The 24927-nt window shown below is 40.6% G+C and overlaps 1 protein-coding gene across 5 annotated transcripts in view; it reads left to right on the forward strand.

Moving 5' to 3' along the window:
* Positions 1-19615, forward strand: part of LOC138964556 (endosome/lysosome-associated apoptosis and autophagy regulator family member 2-like) — a 54661-nt gene extending 35046 nt beyond the window's left edge. The window contains exons 14-25 of one of the 5 annotated variants that reach the window (XM_070336545.1): positions 152-287; positions 1961-2008; positions 3515-3615; positions 10565-10644; positions 11176-11215; positions 11669-11911; positions 12583-12652; positions 13230-13312; positions 13625-13805; positions 14334-14354; positions 14900-14925; positions 19278-19615. In XM_070336545.1, the coding sequence (XP_070192646.1) occupies positions 152-287; positions 1961-2008; positions 3515-3615; positions 10565-10644; positions 11176-11215; positions 11669-11911; positions 12583-12652; positions 13230-13312; positions 13625-13805; positions 14334-14354; positions 14900-14923 (1027 nt within the window). In that variant the 3' untranslated portion in view covers positions 14924-14925; positions 19278-19615. The remainder of the gene's footprint in view (positions 1-151; positions 288-1960; positions 2009-3514; positions 3616-10564; positions 10645-11175; positions 11216-11668; positions 11912-12582; positions 12653-13229; positions 13313-13624; positions 13806-14333; positions 14355-14899; positions 14926-19277) is intronic. The other 4 variants (XM_070336543.1, XM_070336547.1, XM_070336544.1 and 1 more) reach the window with 4 other exon arrangements.
* Positions 19616-24927: the final 5312 nt, after the last annotated feature.

Genomic DNA, 24927 nt, shown 5'->3' on the forward strand with positions numbered 1-24927 from the left:
CTGCTCAAACACAAAAAGATTCACACAGACCCAGAGACAAATTGACCTCAAAATCTCTCCACCTCTTTCCCTCTTTCTTCCACTCTATCGTTTCCTTTCTCATTTTCTGTTATAACTGCAAGACCTGGGAACAGTTTGCGTTGTTTTTCAGAGTGCACTACGTTCAGGGTGGACGTCTGTTCACTTCCAGTGGCACCATGTACTACCATGGCTTTAACCTCACACTGTGCAATGCCAAGAACACGGAGCTCCCTGTGTGCATCAACAACGTCACTGCCGACACTCAGGTAAGGACATGGTCAACTGATGGTCTGAATGTTGGCAAAACTGGTGTTATCTCAGGATTAGACAAAAAAAGTAATTGCAAATGGCTGTTGTTTGTTGTTGTCCTTGGGGAATGTACAACCACATTTTTAGTGAGCTGTATTGAAAGGCCAACTGTTGAATATATGTTTTGAATCCCTCGCCACACCAAAGAAAGCAAAAGTGAGCTGTGATATTGGGGTCCGGGTAGCTCAGTTGGTAGAACACTGGACTTGTGATCCTAAGGTCGCAGGTTCGAATCCCGGCAGGGACGGACATGGGTCAACTTTATGTGCAGACTCAGACGGTATCCATGTCCCAACCCCGTGTCACCACAGTGGCACGTAAAAGACCTCGGTCATTCTGTCATAAGTGCAGGTGGCTGATTACACCTAAACACGCAGACACCTGGGTAGCGCGACTCTTGTTGCTGCTAGCTTTCCACTGGGAGGAAGCGACCTGAATTTCCCAGCATTGGGATAATAGAGAATATAAAATGAAATTAAAAAAATGATATGGTCGGTATTGCTGTGTGTTGCTATGTTCTGTGTCCAACAATGAAATGAATAGAAGGAAAGGGGAGAGTCAGGTAAAAAAAAAGTGGGACAGAAGAGAGTGTCTATTTGAGTGTACACGTATGTGTGTACCATAGACGTGTATGTGCAGCTATAAAGTTGCTAAGCAGTTTACAGAGTTATTGTGTATAAACCTGAGACTGCACACACTTTCATGGTATGATACAGACTTGAAATGCTGGCTCCATGGAGTGGCATTATAATTACATATTTCATGATAATCATTTATTTTGTTTTGAACAGTTCATACTATACTTGTTTTGTGGGCATTTCTCAGGATCTCAAGAAGGCGGTCATGAAGGTAGCTTCTTCAATCAACGTATTTCCTTTTACAACTTCTAGCAACATATAGTCCAAGGTGTGCACAAAACAGCAGTATACACACTAGTTTTTTTATATTTAACCGTGCATCTTGACATGCACAAAACTAACCTCTGTTCCGGTCTTAAAAATTTGAGACTAAAACATGAGTTGAAATGGGCTGTGGCTGCTTTTACTAATCCAGCTTTCAATTAACCCATATTTTGCGTAGAGAAGCTCAAATGATGGGAATAGAATGCCACCTAAAATGTTTGTTCTCTGTACTTACCTAATACAGAAGGATCACAAGGTAAAGTATATATGTGGGACATTTCTTTATCCCTGGGATCTATGTATATGCCTTCCACCTTAGGCCAATGCTGAATAATTTACAAAGTATGATTAATTGCAGCAGTTAGATAGGTTGGAGCTTCTGAGGAATTATTTTGTGTGGTAGATAACTTGTGCAGCAGTTACAGCGTGGCAGACTGGTACAGTGGTAGATTTTGGCTGCAAAGAATTTTATTTTTTAATAGATGCACATGGATCCTTCCAGTGGCAGCAGAATTTTTGTTAAACTAGTTTGGGTTTGATAACAGATAGTAAAGCAATGCCTGTGATAGGAAACAACCTCACCCCTATAGGTGTAAGGTGTAGGTGTAAGGTGTGGTCACTCTATATTTTAATTATAATCATTTAAAAGTTGTGTAACACTTCTGAACTATGGCATACAAGATAGGCTATGGTTTTCTTTTTGGTTATCATCAGTTTTACATTTGCAGATAAAGAACCACACGTCTGAAGAGGGTGAACTAATCAGTCGTAATAATGTATGTGTTACATATGCAAGACGAATTTTCTTTTGCAATATCTTACCTTTTTGTGTGGAAAAAAGGCTTTCAAGATGCATCTCATGGGAAAGGTTTTACTTCTGGAACTCATGTTTATCTACCTCTTTTGAGTTAAATCTTTCATTTTGTCATTACCGGAATGGTGCATAAAGACCAGGCATTTGTGTAAAATCTATACCTCTGTATTCAGTTCAGATGTTATGATGCTACAGATTTTCAGCTTTAATAGAAGGAACTTGCTTTGGAATGCATTTAGTTTTGTTGCTAGAAGTCCTTCAATATATCAATTTAGAACATTACGAAGTGCAGCTTTATAAATTCTGCTTTACAAGCCTATTCAGTCTATTAGCTTTGGGACAGGATTGGTGATGGTAATACAATTCTGATTTGTGTGTGTGTGTGTGTGTGTTCGAGGTAGAATCAATTACTTAAACCTGGTGGTGGTTCATACGCATTTTACCATCTGCTGTTTGTTTTGGGTGCAAGGAATTTCATTTAGTTGGTATTTTCTGTTCAGTTATCTACTTCACAGGCAAAGCCAGACTCCAGTGAAATTCAGAATCGGGTTAGGCAAGATCACGAGTTTGAGGTTTTCAAACCTAGGGTTCATGCGAGGGTCCCCTGTTATGACAAGTCAAAGTAAACAGAAATACAATTTTGTGAGCCTAAATACCAAAGAAGCAACAAAAACTGGCAAAGGTATGGGTTTTTTCCGTGGACATACTGAATTTTTAGTTTTGCCTGTGACTGGTATATTCTTTGCAGTACTGAAATAGCAGCTAGTGAGCTATGGTAACCCGATTCTTTCACAAGGACCTTAACTTAACATATCTAACGTCTCCTTGGGACAAGGTGTCTGTGAAGGCAGTAAAACAATATTGTTCAAGGTCTGCAGTGCAGTTTAGAATGATATAATTTGTGTGATCATTTCTAGTATTGCCTAACACTAACAGTGATATGTATATGCTCCAATAGGTAGCTCTTCTTCAGTCTTGAAGTCTTGCACGGCATAACAATAATGCTGCAACAGCTCTGAACTATACAGGCATTGCTGCAATTTTTGATTGCAGGCCTGAGTTCTCTGTTTTCCCCTGGGCATTGGTATTGTAGCAAAATACATGGCTTTTGTACTCAGCTGTATGCTACATTTAAGATGTTGCCTGAAAGTGAATGTTAAAGTTGTTTTAAAGTTTGTGGTAAAAGCAGATATTTGACTGTATTTTTAGCCCCACCCCCAGTAAAAAAACAAACCACTACCAACAACAAACAATCAAACAAACGAAAAACAGCTAAACTGGAAAAGGCCTTCTGTGATAGGGACTTTATTGTTAACACTAGCCACGTAGTCTGGCATGTACAGGCCACTGTTAGTAGTGATATAGTGTCATTTTGCGAAAAAGCCTCCAAACGCTTCATTTTCCCCACAGTTTTTACATCTATCATGTATGATTTAATGAACACTCTTGTTTGCGTTTCAATCATCAGATGCTGAACATGCCGACCAAGGTGTTTGGCATGGTGTGTCGCTCCACGCTGATCCCACAGTCTGACAAGGCAAAGCCCCTCGTCTCCACACAACCTGCCAGGTCGGTTCTCTTCAACACTATTCACACACACTTTTCTTGCCTTGGCACATTTAATTCGGGCATTGTTGGTGTAGATAGATGTGCAAAAGGTTGTGTTGGAAGCTCGGCTAAATGCAGTGTGATTAGTGAACCACTTTCAGTGTGACTTTTGCATGGAATTTGGTAGCTCACAGTCAGTCACATTGTATGATTTGATTGTGTTAGAAGGTGAAGTCATAGAAGAAATGTATTTTTTACAAGTAAAATGACTATTTCTAAGAATACTCACCTCAATTTAACTAATAGGAGTTACCTTACTTACGAGTGCTAGACTGAGAAGCGTCCTATGTTACCAGTACTAGACTGTAAACAAGGTCGCTAACTCTAGATTTCCGTCGGTATACCATTTAGGGGAGTAGTCTCCCTTTGTCGGTAGTACCTCTCTGCGCATGTGCCAATGCCCATAATCCCCAGTTTCAATTCGAAGCTATTAAGTCAATAGCGGGGTTGGTGGGAGGGTCTCTGGTTAAATTGAGGTGAGTATTCTTAGAAATAGTCATTTTACTTGTAAAAAATACATATTTCTTTCGAATACATCACCTCAATTTAACTAATAGGAGAATAGATAACAGGCTGGAGGGTTGACTTTCGATCGGTAATCTAGTGTCACCTCACCCGACTCAGCCCATTTGTCCGGAATCCCCCCTGTAAAATCGGGGGAAGAAAAGGATAGATCATCGGACTGAGAAGCAAGAAATCCTGAGTCGGGCGAGTGGCAAGTTGCATTGTTGCCACTGTGTCAACTTGCTCCAGAAAGGGACAATCGAAAGAAAGTCCCACCTGTCAATGTAGAGCTGGTTTCTACTCGATGGTCGTTACTATTCCTCTGATCACTTGTCTTTATCAATGTTGGGTTATGGTTATGACTTGCCATTATGCGCCTTGAGCGACCCAACTCCCCAGCAACGTAAAGTTCTGCAGGCGGATCAGGTGAACGACCTAAAAGATGAGGAATGGTCAGAGATAACAATTCCTCTAATACCTTGAACTTATCACCAAGGTGCGTCTCTGCGACTGATCCTCCATTTAAGGGAGATTGACAGAGTTTCCAGAGATCCTGTAGAATTCTGGTCTGAGGCACCACTTTCCATGGCAAACAATTGTGCCAGTCGCATGAATGAATATATATCCTCTCTGAATTTACCTCTCTAATGAGGATGGTAGGCACAGATACCAGTGTAAATTCAGGCTGACTTAGCTGTTCCTCCTGCGTGACAGGAAGTAAGCGCAAGTGCGCTCAGCAGTACGGTCACTGTCTGCACCTTTCCTGTGCCTGTCTCAACGCATGTGGGGGCTATAAGCCTACCCTTAATGGTTATAGGTACCATTTGTCCTAGAATAGCCAGTGAAATACAGCCAGCTGTATTGCCTTTACCCAAGGGGAAAACCTGCTTCTTACTTTGAAATTCCACACTTATAGCGTGAGGGGGTCCCCAGTGACCATGGGCATCTCTGAGCCCTTATTGGCTGAATGACCGCTCTTGTCTTACTCAAGAGGGTGCCATGCCTGGCATGCAACTCACTGAGAGGTCCCATTTGTGATTTCAGCAGGACCGTTTACTGGCTTGATCAGCCAGGTCCTTGATCTAGGTTTTCTGTAAACATGGTTGTAGGTGGCATCTGCTGGGTTGTCTGCCCAGCATAGGTTTTGTGGGTTCTGGGACACTCCAGATTTCTGTAGAGCTCACAAGTTCTTAGATGACTATGCAGTGATGTTCTCCGGCCTATGGCCGAAGGTGCACTATCTTGGGCTGATGCAAAGTTCTGCCCCCTGGTAGTTGAACTCACAAAGATGTCTTATGTTGTGATCTCAGTAGTACTTCTGCCTAGATCACCCAAGTCCATATCTGGATTATCAGTAGGCGTGGCTGCGGGCGGCAAGTGTTGCATTGTCTGACCAGCATAGCTTTGTGAGCTCTGGGGCACTTCAGCTGTTTGTGGAGCTGAGCTCTAGGGTGACTATGCAGAGTTGTTTTCAGGCCCCTGCCTGAGGCAGGAGGTGTACTCTCTTGGTCTGATGCATAGTTCTGACTTGACAAAGGTCTTAGTCAGCACCCGAGTTGCCACGTTTCTCGCCCAAAAACGACGCGTAGCCGTAGACTGGGAGTGAGTGAGATAGGCTGGTGTGGTATTCCTGGCTCCAGCTAGGATCTCACTGTGTCTCTACCTCAGGCTCTTCGAGCGAGGGAGAAAAGGCTGGTGTGGTATTCCTGGCTCCAGCTAGGATCTCACTGTGTCTCTACCTCAAGCTCTTAGAGTGACACAACTTATACTCACCCAATAACCTTGTGTCACCGTAGACTGGGAGCGAGGGAGATAGCCTTGTGTGGTATTCCTAGCTCCTGCTAGGATCTCACTGTGTCTCTTTCCTCCAGCTCCTTTAGCTTTTGAGTCCAGGCATCTGAGAGTCTACATATGGATATGATGGACACATTCACCCACTGTCAAAGGTATTGCCGCACTCATTATGCCTTTCGGGGGAGGAATACCTCTAGGTCTTATCTCTGTGGTCCAGGGATCTTAGAGCGCCAGTTGTAAGAGGCAAACGAAGCTTGTCCAATTCAAGGTTCGGTTGGAAGGGGTGGCTAAGCCTTCCCAAATCCAAGTGTGTCTGTGGCCGTACCCAATACCCCTAAGGTAGAGGAAGCTCTTCTTGTTCCAGGAAAATTTGACTCAATGATGGAGGGACGTATGGTTTACCGAGTCCAAGATGTCTGGCAGCACTAATCAATCCGCATGGGCTGAGAGGTCCTCCTTGATCTATGAAATCTGGCCCATGGATCTCATAGTGCGGATGGCTGGCCAGACCTCAGACTATCTCTCAGTGTCCTTCCTGGAAAGTCCATGGAAAAACGGGCGGAGTCACCTCGGGAGACATTCCCTCTTTAGTCAAGTCTGTCCGTCTCTGAAGCATGACGTAGGTTGAGTGCTGTCCCTGTTGAAGGGTTTTGCCTTGACTTGGTTTGTTTGCTTAACGCCCAGCCGACCACGAAGCGCCATATCAGGGCGGTTCTTGACTTGGTCCAAGGATGATAACCATGAGGTTTTGTAGCCTAAGGACTGCCTGACCCTGGGGTAGGTTGTCTTCCAAAAGCTGCTGATCATCTCAGGGGCACCTGCCCAGTGATCTTAAACGGCCCATCCCTTCTCTAGGACGTCTACTGTCGTCTCTCCTGTTGATGCTTCTGCCAGAGTTGTTACCATTATCAGTCGAGATGTGACCTGTTACAGGTGTCGGACATCCTCTGTTGAGTGTCGACTGTACAATCTGACATTTCTATCATCATCCCCTGGCTGATGCGGGTGTCAGATGACATTCAGGAAGAAGGGGCAACTCTTACAAGTTGTTACGCTGAGTCCGTCCACAGGTCATGAAAGCATTCTGTACTTGACGATCTCAGAGCACTTCTTCCCCCGTCTCTGCGTTATCTCCAACAGCTCCCCGCCTTGTGATGTAGCCTGAACATGCTCACCCGTGTTGCCCGACGCTTGTATGGCAAGATTCTTGGGCCTGTTACCCTGTTGAACAAGCTCCACTCCAAGTGTGAGTGATCTTCAGAGTCGTTTCCTCAGGCAAATGTCTTGAGACACTTTGATTCCTCGTATCTTGGTACGCAGTGTCTGTCTTGTAGCTGTGTATCCGAAGGAGACATCTAGAGACCTCAAGAGCTTGCAGTATGCATGGAAACTGATGTGACTACTATACCCTGTTCAGTTGTCCACCGCTGTTTGACTGGTGATCTGTATGCAGATTGCAGGTGCCATCTTGTTACTGGTAGGGCGGCTCCCCGGTGTGAAGGTTGTAGCCTCTAACCATTAGCTCTCCATTCCAGGTGATGAAGATAACTAGGAGGCTCTAGGCATTCTCCTCACACTCCCAGACTTCTGTGTAGCCGGGCACTGCTGAATATGGTCAGGCGTGAAGTGTTGGACTAGTTCCAAGAGCGTTAAACATTAGGTCTTCCTCAGTCCGTCAGGAGGTGGTAGACAGGCAAAGGGGGGCGGGAGCTGTCCTTCCGGTGCTGAAGCATCGCTACAGGCAGTTTGCAGCACTGAATACTGGTAGTCAAAATGCATGAAGCCACCATCATGATGGGGAACCCTGGCAAAGATAGTGGTGGGAGGGGCCCAGTCCTGTCAACAGCCGTGTTTCGGGGTCACCTCAAGGGAGAGGTTGCAGACGAGGCTGTAGCTACCTCAGGGAGATTCTACTCATGTTACGCCCAGTGGACGTCTTGCCTGACAGCTGGAGGGTCTGTCATAAGCTGTCGCAACGATCCTGGGAGTTATCAGGGCGAAAAGGAAGCCTGTCTCTTCCTGTGCTTACTGGAGGTATTCCCCCAGAGCGCCCGACATTGTCTGTTTGGTAATGACTACGTATATATAAATACATGTCAATATGACTTAATTCCCCCTCGTACTGATAACGGCATGGATGTGCCAAGAGTTTATCCAGTACCTTTCTCATGAGAGTAGCCGCTCTGTCTAGGAGGCATAGTTAATTGTGTGTTGTAACAACATCCGTTTAGCAAATATGTTATATTTTCCATAATATGAAATGATAAACATTGTATCCCTTGTATGAACCTGACTAGAGCCAGTGTTATTTAAGGGTGGCCTCTTATTGTTAGGTCCTGTTGTCTACTTCTGAGAACCTAGTCGTAGGATTAGGTGACAACAGTAGAGATGTGGCCTTGTTAAAGGTCAAAGGCTTAGGTTTTGCCTACGAACCAGGAATAAGTAGAGGCATGACAACATTATAGGAAGCTCCCCTGTGAGTATTATTCAGAGCCTTGCTCGAACTTGCATGTTGTGAAAACTCAGCTGAGTGTAATACTCATGTGTTAACAACCAAGTTTATTCATGCCCCTAAGGCATGGTTTCAACTGTATATTATTCATAACATGTCATTCAAGTGTAATGTACATCAATTGTGCACTGGAACAGAACATAAGTATATATGTGTGCCTGTTCTAATTGAATTTGAAGAGCTGTCTCCTGGCACTGTGGTATCAACAGATTTTAGCTGAGTGTAAATCTCAAAGTGTAAACACTTGAGTTTATCCATAAGTTAAATCTTTTACCACTCAGATAGCTGATTTAAACACTCCATGAAAATGGAATTTGTAACATCAACTGACTTCTTTGATACCCTTTGCCAAGAAAAAAGGATTATATCCCAATAAAGATGTCCCATCTGTGTTTGCATACACTTTAATTCTTCTTTGTCAATTTAAAAAAAAAAAATTAATTTTTTTTTTTTAATATATATTTATATATATATAATGTGTATGTATGCACGCATACAAGTTTACAAGTTAATCAAGTTAAGTTGGCAAGGAAAGTATTCTTTATCCAATTTGAAGAAGTACCACCACGTGGTCTCTGTGAGTCCACCATGATCATCTGATAAAAATACCAAAACCATAATCTGCCAACCGCAGAAAACATCGTTTCCCAGAAACATAGGAGAGAGAATTACTTGCCTTTCTCTGAGAGTAAAGGAAGTTCCCTCCGTAATATTCCCGGAGGCGCATATCTCAATCTCAGTGTTTGGTTTTCTTTCCAAGCGGGCGAGGTTTGTTGTTGTTATTCTTCGATACAACCCGCTTTCAGTTCTATCAGCGTTCAAGCGTACTGCGGTCCGTATCTACGCTGCCCGCAAAAGTCATCGCAGTTTGTAATGACCGAAGTATTCATACGCCATATGTAACATTCGCGGGCGCTCTGTGCCTTCAGTTCAATCAGCGTTCAAGCGTACTGCGTTCCGTATCTACGCTGCCCGCAAGAGTCATCGCAGTTTGTAATGACAGAAGTATTCATACGCCGTATGTAACCTTCGCGGGCGCTCGGTACTTTGTACGCCTAAAAATTCGGATCAGAAATGCGCTTCCGGTCGGGATAACGCGCATGGTAAACCTCGCTGTAGTTGATAAAAAGCTGTTAAAACGCAAAAAACTTCCGGGTAATTTCGAAGTTGAAGGTCTTGTTCGTATTCCTACATTGATGTGTAGGGTGACCTGCCGTTGCTTTCCATTGAAAGCGGCAAGGTAAGTTATCGTTCGCGGAGTTCTATTGCGCCAATGAAACCGGTCCAACCGCTGTAAATATCTGTTCGACATTCGTAACGACTGAGTAAAGAATAGTTGTCGTTCAATTGCATGTTCACTAGTTAAAAAAGACAAGTAACGGAGCCTGTTAGGCTCTGTGTGTCAACAAGGTATCATTGATGATTGAAGTACCTTCTACTTATGACCAAGTAACTTTGTTACATTTTTAAGCCGTTTCACTTTCATTTTCACGGTTCGTTACGTTGTTCAACGTGATGAATCATTGAATGTATACGGGCGTAGTAATCGCCCTTAAAAAGGAAAGCCCAAACCGTGATTGAAGGTGAATGTTGTAGTTCCTGTGAAGGAAGTCTTCTTAGACGGGAAAGGTCTAAATACACGTCTAGCTCCCCGTAGCAAGAAATTGAAACTGGGGATTATGGGCATTGGCACATGCGCAGAGAGGTACTACCGACAAAGGGAGACTACTCCCCTAAATGGTATACCGACGGAAATCTAGAGTTAGCGACCTTGTTTACAGTCTAGTACTGGTAACATAGGACGCTTCTCAGTCTAGCACTCGTAAGTAAGGTAACTCCTATTAGTTAAATTGAGGTGATGTATTCGAAAGAAATTGGTGTTTGCGAACCACAGTGTGCCATTAAACAGTACTCTTCTTTGACATTTTTGGGTATAAGCCATAGAAATCTGCTGTGTGTGCAGTTGTTTCTGATTTATTTAAAGCTGGGGTTGGTTCAGTGTGGTTTCGTGACCCCTGCATGTAAAGAGAAAGTTTTGCTTTTCTGGGATGTAGTATTTTCTTTTCTTTTCTGGTGTACATGATTTACTATGTGTTACAGCCTGGCCACTCACCTGACCAAGATCGTCAACAACGTATCACTGGCTGACATGTACACTGCAGGGGGCTTTAATGCTGAGGGTGAGTCAGTGTCTCTGCCATGTTGTGCCAGTAATTAACTGCTTTGTCTTTTTCCCCCAAGAGGCTGCAAACATATCAGAAAACTAAGAACTGTTGCTAAATCGCTATTGGAGTGCAAAGAAATGTTCAAAGTAATTTGTATTCTGACAATACCCAAGGGTGGCTGGGCCTTCTTCTTCTTCTTCCGTAGAGGACTGGGTTCTTGCGAACGTCTCAGAGTCCTGCGGTTGAGTCACTGTTACCGAGAGTGGCTAGCTCCGGCAAAAATTCCAAAATAAAGATGTGTTCCAGTTGAAGAACATTCATGTCTGAACCAAGGTGAAGGAAGAGTAACAATAATTCCATGATATTGGTGGCTTTGAAACATTTTCATTTCCTACTTTGATGTCTATTGAGTTAGAGCAGCAGAAAAGTTCGTTTCTGATTCATATAACATGTGGCATTGGCGAGTCGTATAAGCATTTGCTTTTCTTGTCTGCATAATTTTCATGGTTGCTTTGTTAACTAACATTGACTTCAAATTGTTTGCAGGGTCAGAGCTGGATGTCCACTTTTACTACAAGTCAGATACGTAAGTAGAAATATGTAGAAGAAGACAGTTAGAAGATCAAGAAGGAATGATTTCAGTAAGGCACACATAATGGGAAAAATTGTCTTTATTCAGGTCCAGAGTCTGAAGTGTGAGAGGTTGTACCTTGAATTTTGTTCCTCATGTTGTGTTATTTCCTTTCCGTGTATTTGTTTTGCACATTTTTAGTCGTTGATGACACAACCATTTGTAGTAAATTTAGACTTGTTGCTGCTAGCTTTTGCACTGGAGGAAGCGACCCAAATTTCCCATCGATAGGACAATATGGTTTTGAAAATGGAAAAAAAAATGAAATGAAATACCTTGGTATGGTATTTAGAAAACTGTAGGTGCATTAAGTTTGTACGATGTTGGGAGACATGTTTTATTGAGTTTTATTACAGCGCAGAATACATCACACAGCGTTACTCAGTCTTTCTCTCTCTTGTTCACCAGCCCCACCATGGCCTGTCCCGAGGGTCGAACAACTGTCATCAGTCTTCGCTGTGACCCGGACGAAAAGGCCAACAACTCTATCTACCTGCCACCCAAGTGCTCAGACGGAACATGCGATGGCTGCACCTTCCACTTCCTGTGGCGTACCCAGCACGCCTGCCCACGCTGCCAGCGGGAGGATTATGACGTCATCCGCGGAGAGTGTGTGGGGGGAGAGCAGCTGATTCACTACTACCCTCCCAAGTGAGTGACAGTTGATAAGTGCGAAACAGTACTGTTAAAGTGAGAAATGGGAGGTTGCTGGGATTTATTCGCTTTGGCAAATTTGCCAGAATGGCCGAAAAAATTTTGCCATTTCCAAGATTCAGGCAGTCCTTGACATCGCCCTTCCCACCGCTATGCAAAAGTTGTGCAAATCTGCGATTTGAAATAAGTTGCAGAGTTTTGCCACCAGTCACCTGGAGAAACATAACAATGAGATATTCGTTATTTCCACTAATATTGGTGCTCTTATTGGCCCTATTGCTGCTTACAACTAAAGCTTTGGTGTGTTGACATGCTATGACTTTTTTTCTGAAGGATATCTGTGTTAAATTGGCAGTGGCATGGTGGTATGGTCAGTTAGAGTGCGCTGTGGGTTCTTGTAATGAAACCTGCTCAGGATGGGGACTTTGCCTGATTATTCGAGGTTAAAAGTGGCTTGTTTATTTCAAAGCTTGTTATTCTCTTAGGTGCCAGGTTTCCAAATAACTCTCACTTACTCTAGTATGCATTTAGAGCGCTTACTTCCCTTTGATTATTTGGGGTTTTTAATTTCACTTGGGGACTTTATCTTGATTATTTGATTGTTTTAAATTTCACTTTAAGACTAAACCTTGATTATGTGTTGTTTTAAATCCCTGTTGTTTGGGCAGGTTCTGTTTACCACTGGATGGCGAAGGCTTGAAGCCCATGAAACAGAAGTGTCAGCTCCTGCCTTTTGTTGTGAGTATGCATGCAGCTTGGATATGGGGGAATTTAGGCTTCCGCAGAATCAACGAAGCATTACAAAAAGTTTCATGCCTGTGTTTAGATTGCCACATTTTGGGAATTCAGTTATGTTGTAAAAGAAAATCTTAGCAATGAAAAGTTGTGTGCTTATTCTAATGTTGAAATTTTTCCTTTCGGTGGAGTTCAGTTGTTCATAGAAAATATAGGTATTTAACAAGAGCGTGTTTTTTTTTCAGAATTGGCTGTTTTGGTTGAAAGTTATTTGTAGAATCACTTTTGCCATTATGAGCAGTGAACATTTTAAAGGTCAATCAATTGAATACTTTTTGTTGTAGACTCACCTGAGTAATCCCTGGGTCTTAGTGGCGGACAATGTCCATCTGTATGGGGGTCTTGAAAGGCCCGGTTCCATTGCAATGGGACATGTGATCAAGGCTAGTCGTATAAGCATTTGCTTTTCTTGTTGTTGCGGCATCTTGCTTCATGTTCATGTATGAATCATCTGTGTGTCAAATTCATTCAAATATCATGATGTCACGTGTGTGTACATGAATGCACCTTTGTTTCACAGGTAATGGTGTCTATCCCGGTGGCTCTGGGAGTTGGTCTTATCCTCATTCTGATGCTCATCTACTGCTGGTCTAGAAACAAAAAGTGAGTCACAGAGTTCCCGTTTGATTTTACTAGATTTCTTTTCACAGTTTTGCTTCTTTGTTAGTGTGCCAAATAGGCTTTTGAAGTGCTACTTGCACAAGTTGCAGCAGGGTTTTCAAAAGGAGGGGGGGGGGGGGTTCTAAGATAGGACTTAACCATGTCAGACTTTTCTGTCTGTCTGCTTCTTGTTTGTGTTTCCCTTGTGTAATACTGCACCATTGCCGCTGTTCTCTTTTGTCTTTCTTCTTTCCATGTAGGTGCTTCTTTCTCAACTTTTCTTCGCTTATCTTTCATGTTTGACTTATTTCTCAGACTGGAGTACAAGTACTGTAAGCTGGTGGAGTCTGCTGGAGGACGTGACGGAGAACTGCCTGGAGTGGAATCGTGTGGTATGGAGGAGGGGGAGGAGGATGAGTCTGTTCACTTCTCCGACAGCAAGGGGCCCAAACTTCTGCAAAAAATACGCCTTAAAATCAGCGGCGTTAAAAACAAGGTGAGAGGCATGAACAGGTTCAGTTCGTTCATGTTTGTTTGAGTTTGGTTGCTATCAAAAAGGAAGAGAAATTTCAGGAGATTTGTTTCTAAAATTCATGAGCAAAAGCATCTAAAGAATCCTAAAGGCCTTATTTTTGAGAATTTAAGTTACGACGTGTCATTCAAGAGTCTAAAAACATATGGAAAAGTCTGCAGCTTTCAACTTGCCAGTCAACATTTGCAGAAAATTACCTGATATTAACACATAAAACATATTCGAAGACCTGAATTGTGCGTAATTGCATGGCTAGGGGACTAATTAGATGTATTCTTAGGTTCCATAAACTTGAGGGAGGTCTCAGGCAGTTGTATTGTACTACATGAAGTCAGTATAAAAAAACACACAAACACATCGACCGAAACCTATACACACCCCTATACCGGGGGTGTAAAAAAAAAGTCCTTTTGTTTTACAACAATCTGTTTCACGACATTTACATACAATACTGCAGTGGTAAATGTATGCCTTTTGTTTCCGACTAATCAGTTCACAATGGAAGAGCTTTCAGTAAGTGATTCTTTGTCTTGTTGGTGGATTGCTACTGTCACAGGGCCTCTTTGTGCATTCCACTGTTGAGGTTTATTTCTGCCTGATCCCTTTCCTGCCTTCTTTTTTTCTGGGCTTTGGGGGGAATGTTGAAAATTCTTTAATTTTCATTTGCAATTTAAAAAGGTCACTTAAGTTGAAACTTTGCAATTAAAATCAATTACTCTGGTGTGACTTGATAAATTGTAAAACTATGGGTATCGTGTTTTTTTTGACAGAGCAAAGGTTAAGCCTTATGATCCTTCCTTGCAGAATTGTCTTGTTATGTTTTGTGACTGGTTGGGGACGGTTGAGGAGAGAGATTGAGAGCAATCTTTAGGCCCAATTTTGTAAAGATAGCAGTAACATTATTAACCTAAACTTGACGTCAAAGAGTAATCTTATTTGAACTACAGAATCATGGTGTCTTTACCAAATGTTAAAGGGAAAGGTTTACATATTTCTTAGGTTTGTCGCTACTGCTGATTTCGTTTATTTATCACCCCATCCCTTTTCCTTTACTCTAGATTTTGGATGATTCTGGATTTTGAAGGTAAACTCTCCTTCAGGGGCTGAGGTGTCTGAAAATGCATGCTGCGCTTTCAATGAAACCCATATGTATATGTGGGATAATTCAGAATTACTGATACAGCTGTCCTGTTCAGTGTCATATGTTTCAAATTGGTTGAGGAACTATAGTCTGTACAAGCAGCTCTGCACATGAAATTATGCATGAAGTTTTCTGTTTCTGTTGGTTTGCCTTTTGTCTTGTTCGTTGTGAACGAGATTGGAGTTAAAAGTTCGTTGGATGTTAAGTTACGGTTTGAGTTTGTTTGATGGTTTTTAGTCGTCTTTTTTCTTTATCATTTGCAGGTTTATTATTCCAGGATAGGGGGTGGGGGGCGGGAGGTGAAGGGAGATGGGGACAAATACAGTATCACACATCGTCACTGAACTCATGTACACACATGCAAGTGTAAATTGCTTTCAAATTGACTACAGAAACATTGCGAAGACGTCACCAGGAATGATTTACTTTACCCGCATGAGCTGCATTCATTTTTAAACCTTCCAAGTACTTCTCCAGCACGTATTCTGTGCATTCTTTTTATTTTCTTAATTTATTTAGATTACTACCACTGTTACCTTGGACATGTGTTTAACTGTTGCACTGGTGCTGGGAAATGTGGGATGCTTGTGGTGAATGAAGGGAAAGCAGGTTTGGGGTTACAGGTGCTTCCATTCTGCTGATTATTACAGACTGATTTTATTCTTGCACATTCTCTAAAATTGAGTCTTGGTACTGGCTGCATTTTGGTATCGGTTGATCTAATATCAGATTTTTATTGACTCACATGCGAAGCAAAAGTGAGTCTATGTACTCACCCGAGTCGTCCGTCCGTCCGGCCGGACGTCCGGCCGTCCGGAAAACTTTAACGTTGGATATTTCTTGGACACTATTCAGTCTATCAGTACCAAATTTGGCAAGATGGTGTGTGATGACAAGGCCCCAAAAAACCTACATAGCATCTTGACCTTGCTTCAAGGTCAAGGTCGCAGGGGCCATAAATGTTGTCTAAAAAACAGCTATTTTTCCCATTTTTCCCATTTTCTCTGAAGTTTTTGAGATTGAATACCTCACCTATATATGATATATAGGGCAAAGTAAGCCCCATCTTTTGATACCAGTTTGGTTTACCTTGCTTCAAGGTCAAGGTCACAGGAGCTCTTCAAAGTTGGATTGTATACATATTTTGAAGTGACCTTGACCCTGAACTATGGAAGATAACTGTTTCAAACTTAAAAATTATGTGGGGCACATGTTATGCTTTCATCATGAGACACATTTGGTCACATATGATCAAGGTCAAGGTCACTTTGACCCTTATGAAATGTGACCAACATAAGGTAGTGAACCACTAAAAGTGACCATATCTCATGGTAGAAAGAGCCAATAAGTAGAGGTTACATGCCGAGTCTCAGTGATTATCAAAAATAATGGTCGAAGTTAGCGGATCATGAAAAATGCGAGCTTTAGCGAGCTTTTTCATGACCGCGAACTGAGACCATTATTTTTGATAATCACTGAGACGAGGTGTGTAACCTCTTTATTCCTCCTTTCTTCAGTTATTCAAAGAAAAGAGGAGTTTTTTTGCGAAAGTTTGATCGAATCCTATTCTCTCAACCAGTCAACCTGCGCAGGCGATCGATTAATGCGCGGTTGTATAGTTCCGTGCAAATCATTCCATTCTGTTAACACTTCTTGTCAGTTTTCCTATTTTAGGCTAAAATCAAGTACACAGATATGCTGTTATTCTGCTGTGGCGGCAAAGGCAGATATTGTGTGTTCTGTATATGTTTTGGTATCGCTTAGGGTAATGTTTTTTCGTCAAATGGGACTAGCAGACGAACTTTTGCACCCGTGTTCCAACGTTAAAAACTGTATGAAGTTCAGTTTTCCGGGGAAAATAGTGTATGAAACCCCTTTATGTTGTTTAAATTGATGAGATGTGTGCATTTGGTTGCGTGTGATCTGTTTATTAAATGAAATATTGTTGAAAACTGACCGTCGGATTGCAGTCTGTTGTCGAAGGAACTGAGTGAAAAGAAGGGGAACTACTCTTGTCGCTAGACAAAGTATGAGTTACTTGCCTTGGGAAATTGCTTGTGATGAACGGCTTGAGCCACGGCAGATGAGATTCAGAAAACAACCGAACTCATGGATTTTATATGGAGATTCATGTGTTCAGGCCTGTAGTTGTTAATTTAAATGCGGTATGTTTGTATTGTTTGCTCCAGAGATGTATACTTCGTACATTAGAGCGTTCTGAACTTTTCAGTCGCAAAAAGTAGTACCGAAACAGAACAACCTCTCAACCCATTGCACTATCGAGGATTCAGGCTGTTGCTGGGTCGTTATTTGTTTGGTTGCTGGGTCATTATCGAAAAATAACTACCCCTACAAGTTTACAGAGGTAAAGAAGCAGAGGGGGGAATAAGCACCATTGTACTTCCTATGTCTTGAATTAACAGCTTTGTGTTGCATGACCTTGGATGACCTTGACCTTGGGTCAAGGTCACATGTATTTTGGTAGGAAAAATGTGTAAAGCAGTTCTTAGTGTATGATGTCATTGCTAGGTTTAGTTATTTGACCTTGACCCTGAAGGTCAAGGTCATGTCAAGGTCAAGCATGTGAGTCGTATGGGCTTTGCCCTTCTTGTTTTTTATTATTATTATTATTTTTTGTTGTTGGTCCAATTACCCACACATAAAATTAATGTGCTGGCCAAAGCAAGATATACATGTAGTTGTATGAATCATTTGGTAGCCACCCACAACAGACAATGTTTGAAAAAAGCCTCTGTCGGGTTTGTATGGGTTGTGAAAGAGTGAATACTCTTGAAAACATTGAGACACGCTTTCCCATTTGACATCAGACCTGTCACTAGCGATGGGTTTGTCTCCACATCTGGACAATGACCACTAGAGGAGACACACCCCTCGCTAGTTACTGGTCTATGATGTCACGTGGGAAACCCTGCGTTGATATTTCTAAGAGTTTTCACCCTTTCACAACGTACACACCTGGCAGAGGTTTTTATTTAATTTTTATTTTTTATTTTTTTAGGGAAAATTAGGTCTTCAAAACAGTATTTGTTACTGTATAACATTTTCTTCCAGAACTTGACGATTTTCTATATGTACACAAGAGCACTGAGATTTTGCAATAAAAGTTTGTTCTATCATCCTTCAAAAAAAGAGAAAAATAAAATTAAAATAAAATACGGATGGTTGTGGAAAAGAACTGGACATTCCTTTCAAGGGCAGGTATCAGATTACCATTATTTTATAACTGCTTGCCTGCTGTTAAACTAGTTTGTTTGTTTTTTTACATTTAGTCAAGTTTTGACTAAATGTTTTAACGTAGAGGGGGGAATCGAGACGAGGTTGGTGGTGTATGTGCGTGTGTGTGTGTGTGTGTCTGTGTGTCTGTCTGTGTGTGTGTGTAGAGCGATTCAGACTAAACTACTGGACCGATCTTTATGAAATTTGACAGGAGAGTTCCTGGGTATGATATCCCCATACGTTTTTTTCATTTTTTTGATAAATGTCTTTGATGACATCATATCCGGCTTTTCGTGAAACTTGAGGCGGCACTGTCACGCCCTCATTTTTCAACCAAATTGGTTGAAATTTGTGTCAAGTAATGTTCGACGAAGCCCGGACTTCGGTATTGCATTTCAGCTTGGTGGCTTAACAATTAGTTAATGACTTTGGTCATTAAAAATCTGAAAATTGTAAAAAAAATATTTTTTTTATAAAACGTTCCAAATTTACATTCATCTTATTCTCTATCATTTGCTGATTCCAAAAACATATGAATATGTTATATTTGTATTAAACACAAGCTCTGAAAATTAAATATATAAAAATCAATATGAAAATTAAATTGTCGAAATCAATTTAAAAACACTTTCATCTTATTCCTTGTCGGTTCCTGATTCCAAAAACATATAGATATGATATGTTTGGATTAAAAACACGCTCAGAAAGTTAAAACGAAGAGAGGTATAGAAAAGCGTGCTATCCTTCTCAGCGCAACTACTAAACCGCTCTTCTTGTCAATTTCACTGCCTTTGCCGTGAGTGGTGGACTGACGATGCTACGAGTATACGGTCTTGCTGCGTTGCACTGCGTTCAGTTTCATTCTGTGAGTTCGACAGCTACTTGACTAAATGTTGTATTTTCGCCTTACGCGACTTGTTGTACATGTAATCATCTTGGATACAACATAATCCTGACAATAGGTTATTACTGTCAGAGGCATCATGCCAAACTGTCTATTCAGAAATTAAGAGTTTTTGTACCATCTTGGCAGTCGACGGTATTGTTGTTTGTTTCAGGATGATGACAACCCCTTTGTTGCCGTTCGCATGCATGAGAAACTGCCTCTGACATAGATGATTTGTTCAGCCTTGGAAACTCTCCATCATCTTTTACCTCCATCGCTTGCTTTAGACTGCAGTCTTCATCATCACTGCCTCTGCCCATCCTCGTCCGTCACTGCAATGTGTTTCTTCTCACACAACCAGGCGCTGGTGTGAATATATACCCAGGCTTCATTACTCGTTCATTAACTCCTGGCCATGCAGTGCTTCACACAGATCTTCTTTCTAGCATCTGTAGTTTAAGGTTATTGTACATTGCAGGATCCAGAATAAACGCGGTGTATGATACATCAGTTTTTGAGTTTGAGCATGATTATTGATTTTTTTTTAAACTAATTTGCTGTTTTGTTTGTATACTTGTTTATTTCTTTCTGTATTTGTCGACTTATTATTATTTTAATTTATGATTTTTTTGTAATTCTTTGTTTTTCCAAGGATTTTTGTAAATTTTGGCAGTCTAAACTTTTTCTAATCCAGTTGTTGTATCAATGTAAAGAAAGTTTTTTGATTTTATCAGCAATTGTGAGTCTCAAGAATACGCAATAGGTTGTGAATCAAAGTAGAGACAATGTTAAAAAAATGTCTTGCTCTCTTTTATTTATTTATTTGTTTCTTCTTCTTCTTCGTTCATGGGCTGAAACTCCCACGTTCACTCGTGTTTTTGCATGAGTGGGTTTGTACGTGTATGACTGTTTTTACCCTGCCATTCTGGCAGCATACGCCGATTTTGGGGGATTTATTTGTTTTCATTTTCTTTCTTTCCTGCCTGCCATTTGTTCATTCTGTCATATTAAAAAAAAATAAAATTTTTTTTTTTTAATTACTAAGCTGATTTTAGTTCAGTTCATTTAGTGTTTTGCAGATCTGCCATGTAATTGAAGACACATGAATCTCTTTTCTTTTGGTCATCATCTTCCTTGTCATTGTCTTGTGCATACTAAGCTTTAGCTTGCGTTTTTCCCCAAAAAGTTCATCACTGGTGGATTACAAATAATAACATGTTGTGTAATATTGACAAAACTATTGTGTCACATCTTGTTCATTGTACTTTACAGATATGAAGCACACGGAAATCTCTTGATCCAGCTCAGATTGATGTGTTTATGGCATCTCTGGGGAACTGGTGCATGGTAAAATGATCATAAACATCTATGAGACTGTTATACGGTGAAATGGTCATGAACATCATTTGCGGAATCCTTAAGTATTATGTCAGTTTGGTTCAAGCTGTCTTGAGAGGTAAAGGGTTAGGTTAGTCTGTTCTTCAGAATCATCACCCATATAATATCTTAAATGTGTAAAGAAATCTAGTAATGTTTGTACATTCCACGTTACTGCCTGCAAGCTGAAACTTCAATTTCAGTCATTTGTGTGCATTCCTTCTGTACACTTGCCTGAAAAGCGAATCCAGTAATGTTTGTACATTCCACATCACTGCTTGGAAGCTGAAACTAAAATATCAGTGTTTTGTATGTATTTTTCCTGTACGCTTGCCTGAAAACCAAACTGAATGATCCATTGTCACTTAGCCATTATTTTCTATGAATTATGTTTGTATTCATAGAGAAGTAAAGCTAAAGTGCTGTCATGTTACTTCATTGTTTTTTTTAAAAACAGAAGCGTCCGTGCATGTTGCCTTTGCCTTCTGATTGCACTGTTTTGCCATTGCCATTTCACTTGACCTTGTTATGACTATTTCTTTCTGACAAACATAAGCACTTGCCTTTTTTCCCTTTTTTTTCCAGAATGAAACAATGTTGTGATCTATGTCTAATGCAGGTGTTCCATCCGCTCTCAGTGCATGTTACACTCGCCAATTGTACAGTACAGTCTGCATTTAAATGTTACTATACTCTCAGTATAACAATTTGCACAGAACTTTTTCTGTGAAGTCTTTGCTTTGGGTCATACAATGTACCTCCATGTGAAGATAATAGTTCCTAGCACAGGTGTGGTTGTGATTTTGGGTTCAATTTTGAGAATCTTGGACATTTAACAAGAGGTTTTCCTGCAAAAATAGATTTCCTCATCAGACATCATGAATGGCAGAAAAATATACCCATGTTTAAAATAGCGCTCCTCTCTTTTCTGATCAGTTTAAAATGAGTACAAAATTGTAATTGCTTTGATTGTAACTCAGACATGTCGGCACAGTGCATCTATTTGTACGTCTTTTGCTGGGTTTTTCTTCCATGGTATGTGTTGTTCCTTGTTTCTAACATTTACATGACAGCCCATGTTTGAGTCATGGCTGGTAAGTTATTCCAGTGTGGACAATTGTTCACTGAAACATTCCATATTCCTTCTTTACTTACATTTCTAATGAAGTCTGTTCTTGCCAGTTGTGAGTTACTATGTAAGAATGGGCGTTAAGGAAGCATTTGAAGTTGCTCATCAGTATAATTGGCACTTATGATTCCTTGGCATAAGTTGAGCAAGAACTGCAACATGAGGTTACAATTCAGTCCGTTTTTGAAAAATACTGAGTCAGTTGAGTCTGTTCTTTTTTAGCTGTGGTCTTGCATTCCTTTTTTGTGAACCCAGTAACTTCTCTTTTTTTTTTTTTTTTTTACTGAATATTGTGAATATGCATAATTAACCTTCGTGGTTGAAAACGACGTAAAACACCAAATAAAGAAAGAAATAAAGAAAGAATATGCATAATCTCCTGTGACCTTGGATTTCCAAATCCCATATTATACCAAATTATTATGAAATCCCTGCTTTATTTATACCCTGAAGATGAACGCTTTGGTATGGGTTTTTTAAACAGGCTTTCCACTGTGTGCAGGCATTCCTGTGAAATATCTTGATCTGTGTTTTTACCATTTTATGTATATTTGTAAAACATTTGTGAAATACTGCTTTTGTTTCTGGTGTAGGTATTTCCTTTTTGTATGATTTGTTTCCTACAATATTTTCTAACAGGCTATTTTCTTTATAGTCAAATTTTTCCTTTTGTTTTTAAAAGGATTTTTGAAGGAATAGTATTGTTGTTGTGACAGCATTAGACGTATCACAAGTGCAATCCTCTTGACTTGACAAGAGTTCTTTTGATCTTATTTTGACAAAAGTTGATGTTTTGTGATTGTGACGTCAGCTGAGTTGATTGTGTGAACCACCCTGTGGTGTTGACTCTGAATAGCTTCTCGTTTCCTTGCATTTTCCTAATGCACCCTTTCCAAGAGTCAGATGAGAATAAGTCTTGCCAAGCGTGTGAGCATCACCAAAATGCCTGCTGGCACAGTTTGTGTACAATGTACCAAATACTCGAAGGTCACAGCAATGAAACATTTTGCTGGCCTAACGGTATGCCGATTCCTTTATCAAACATCACTTCTGCCTGTCACTGATTGATGTTAGCTTTTCAAACTTAGGACAGACATGAAAGAAGGATAATGCGTTGATCGGTACACTGTGCACCGCCCCAAGCGGCAAACATTGTGAACTACTAATGCGCACGTGCACCAAAATCTGGGAATGGCTTTATTTGACTGCTTCATTCCCTTTAACGTCCCCAGCCTATGCCCTTCGGTAACGTTTTGGATCTCTAGGATATTTGTGGTCATTTGTTGTCACTTTTTAGTTGCCATTTACTTTTACTATTTTGTAGAATTTACATCTACAAGTCAGTAATGCTGCATTTATTTATTATAAGTGGCACATTTAATGCACCATTTAACTAGGATTTCTCATTACGCAATCATGACTTGTGATTTCAGTGTGTGTCAGTGTCAGTAATTTAAGTGGATTTACCTATGTCCTGATAATAGAGATATTCTTTTAATTTGCAGCTTTTTCTATTATTGACAATTTGTGTGTGATTAATTGTAATAATATCTGCTGCAAAGAAGCTTGCATCGCACCAATATTTTTGGGAAATGAAAATGTATTTGTATGATAACACATGTAATCTGGTTCTTATTCCGGATAATTTTGTTTTTTTCATAAGCAATTAGTTTTCAGTCGCGCACAAAGAGTGTATAAAGTTAGGGAAGTGGAAAATAAAGAGAGTTGCTAATGAAACCATGCCTCATATATTTGTAATACTTTTGTGGGTACATGTATTTTGTCAATGAGTTAAACTGAAGCTGAAGAGTGAGAGCATAGTACTTTGTTGAATTTTGTTTTGTAAATTAATCAGTGTTCAAAGAGTTAATTGGCTTGAGCAACGCATGCACACATTTCCAACTCGCAAATCTATCCTGGTAGTTTTCAGAGATGGGATTGGAAAATGTGAAAAAATCCTGGCAGGGGTTCGGGGGCTGCCTAAGCCCCCGATGGGGTTCAGGGGCAAAGCCCCTGATGGGGGTCAGGGGGCAACGCCCCCTGAAGCTGAAGATTTTTTAAGATTTCAGTGTTAAAAAGTACACAAAAACATGCATTTATTACACGAATTTGTGAACTTTCAATTTATGCTTGAATAAAGAAACAAGCTTTGGTATCTTTACCACAGAGCTAATATTTTAAAGTTTTTTTTATTGTTAGTTGTTTTTTGTGAATTGAAAGATAAATTTATATCTTTCTAGTCATTGTGCTAATAATAACGACAAACAAAACAAAGCTGTACTATTAGAAGTCGAACATTATTTACAAGAATTTTTAAATTGGAAAAAAACGCCGAAAAAAATGAAAAAGCAACACTTACCACAAAGCAGGTACTATTTTGGACACCAGCACAATCACCAGCACCAGGCAAGTCAGTGGTCTTTAGAAACAGGGGTGTAAGTGCAACAATAGATACGTTCAGAAGATTGCACTAGTTTCTACACAGAAAAAAATGACGGATTTGATAAACCAAAATGATACACTTTCGAAAGTAAGCATTCTCGTTGTTGAAGTCTAATCACGCTTTGCCTTTTTGGTCACACTGTCTTCATCTGATGCAGGTCGCTTTCTCGGGTTCAAATTCCTCCCTCTTTTGGATAACTCGACAAGTTTCTGCAGCTGTTTACGCCGATGGTTCATTCTTTCTTGTTTAGCAATCGCTGCTTTCACCTTCAAGGCTTTCTGTTTGGCAACGAGTTTTTCTTGTTTCAATGAAAACTCCTGACGCTGTTTCTGTAAATCTTCTTGACGCTTTCTTTGTTCGGCTCTTCGAGCATTTGATGCCCCTCTCATCATTGATTTTGCGGAAAGTCATTTCTTGTGTTGTTACTTCGAGACAAACTCAAAGAAAATTTTGAGATTCTCACGTGTGTGCGCTGCGAACAGGGATTGGAAAAACGGAAGTTGCCAAATGAGAATACACCAGTTGAGGATTCGGTTTCCGATCGATTTACGGATAATTTCGTTCGCCGAGTCGAAGGGAAAACCAAACAAAAACGACTCACCCCCCCCCCCCCCCAAATTTTCTCAACGGATTTGGATCGATCTCAAAATCGATCCTTGGCGATCCCAAAAATCCGGAAATCCGGGGAAATCCCATCTCTGAGTTTTATCAAGTACTTCGATGCACATGTATTAGTAGTTTATTGTTGTAGTAAGCACATTCTATTCTAAATCAAGCCGGATAATGCTAATGCAGAATTGAATTTTAAATTTGTGGCTGCCAAGTTAATCTCTTTTGGTTGTTTTTATCATTTTCTCAAATTTTCCTCATTTG

The sequence above is a fragment of the Littorina saxatilis genome, linkage group LG4 (assembly GCF_037325665.1).
Source record: "Littorina saxatilis isolate snail1 linkage group LG4, US_GU_Lsax_2.0, whole genome shotgun sequence".
NCBI lineage: Eukaryota > Metazoa > Mollusca > Gastropoda > Littorinimorpha > Littorinidae > Littorina > Littorina saxatilis.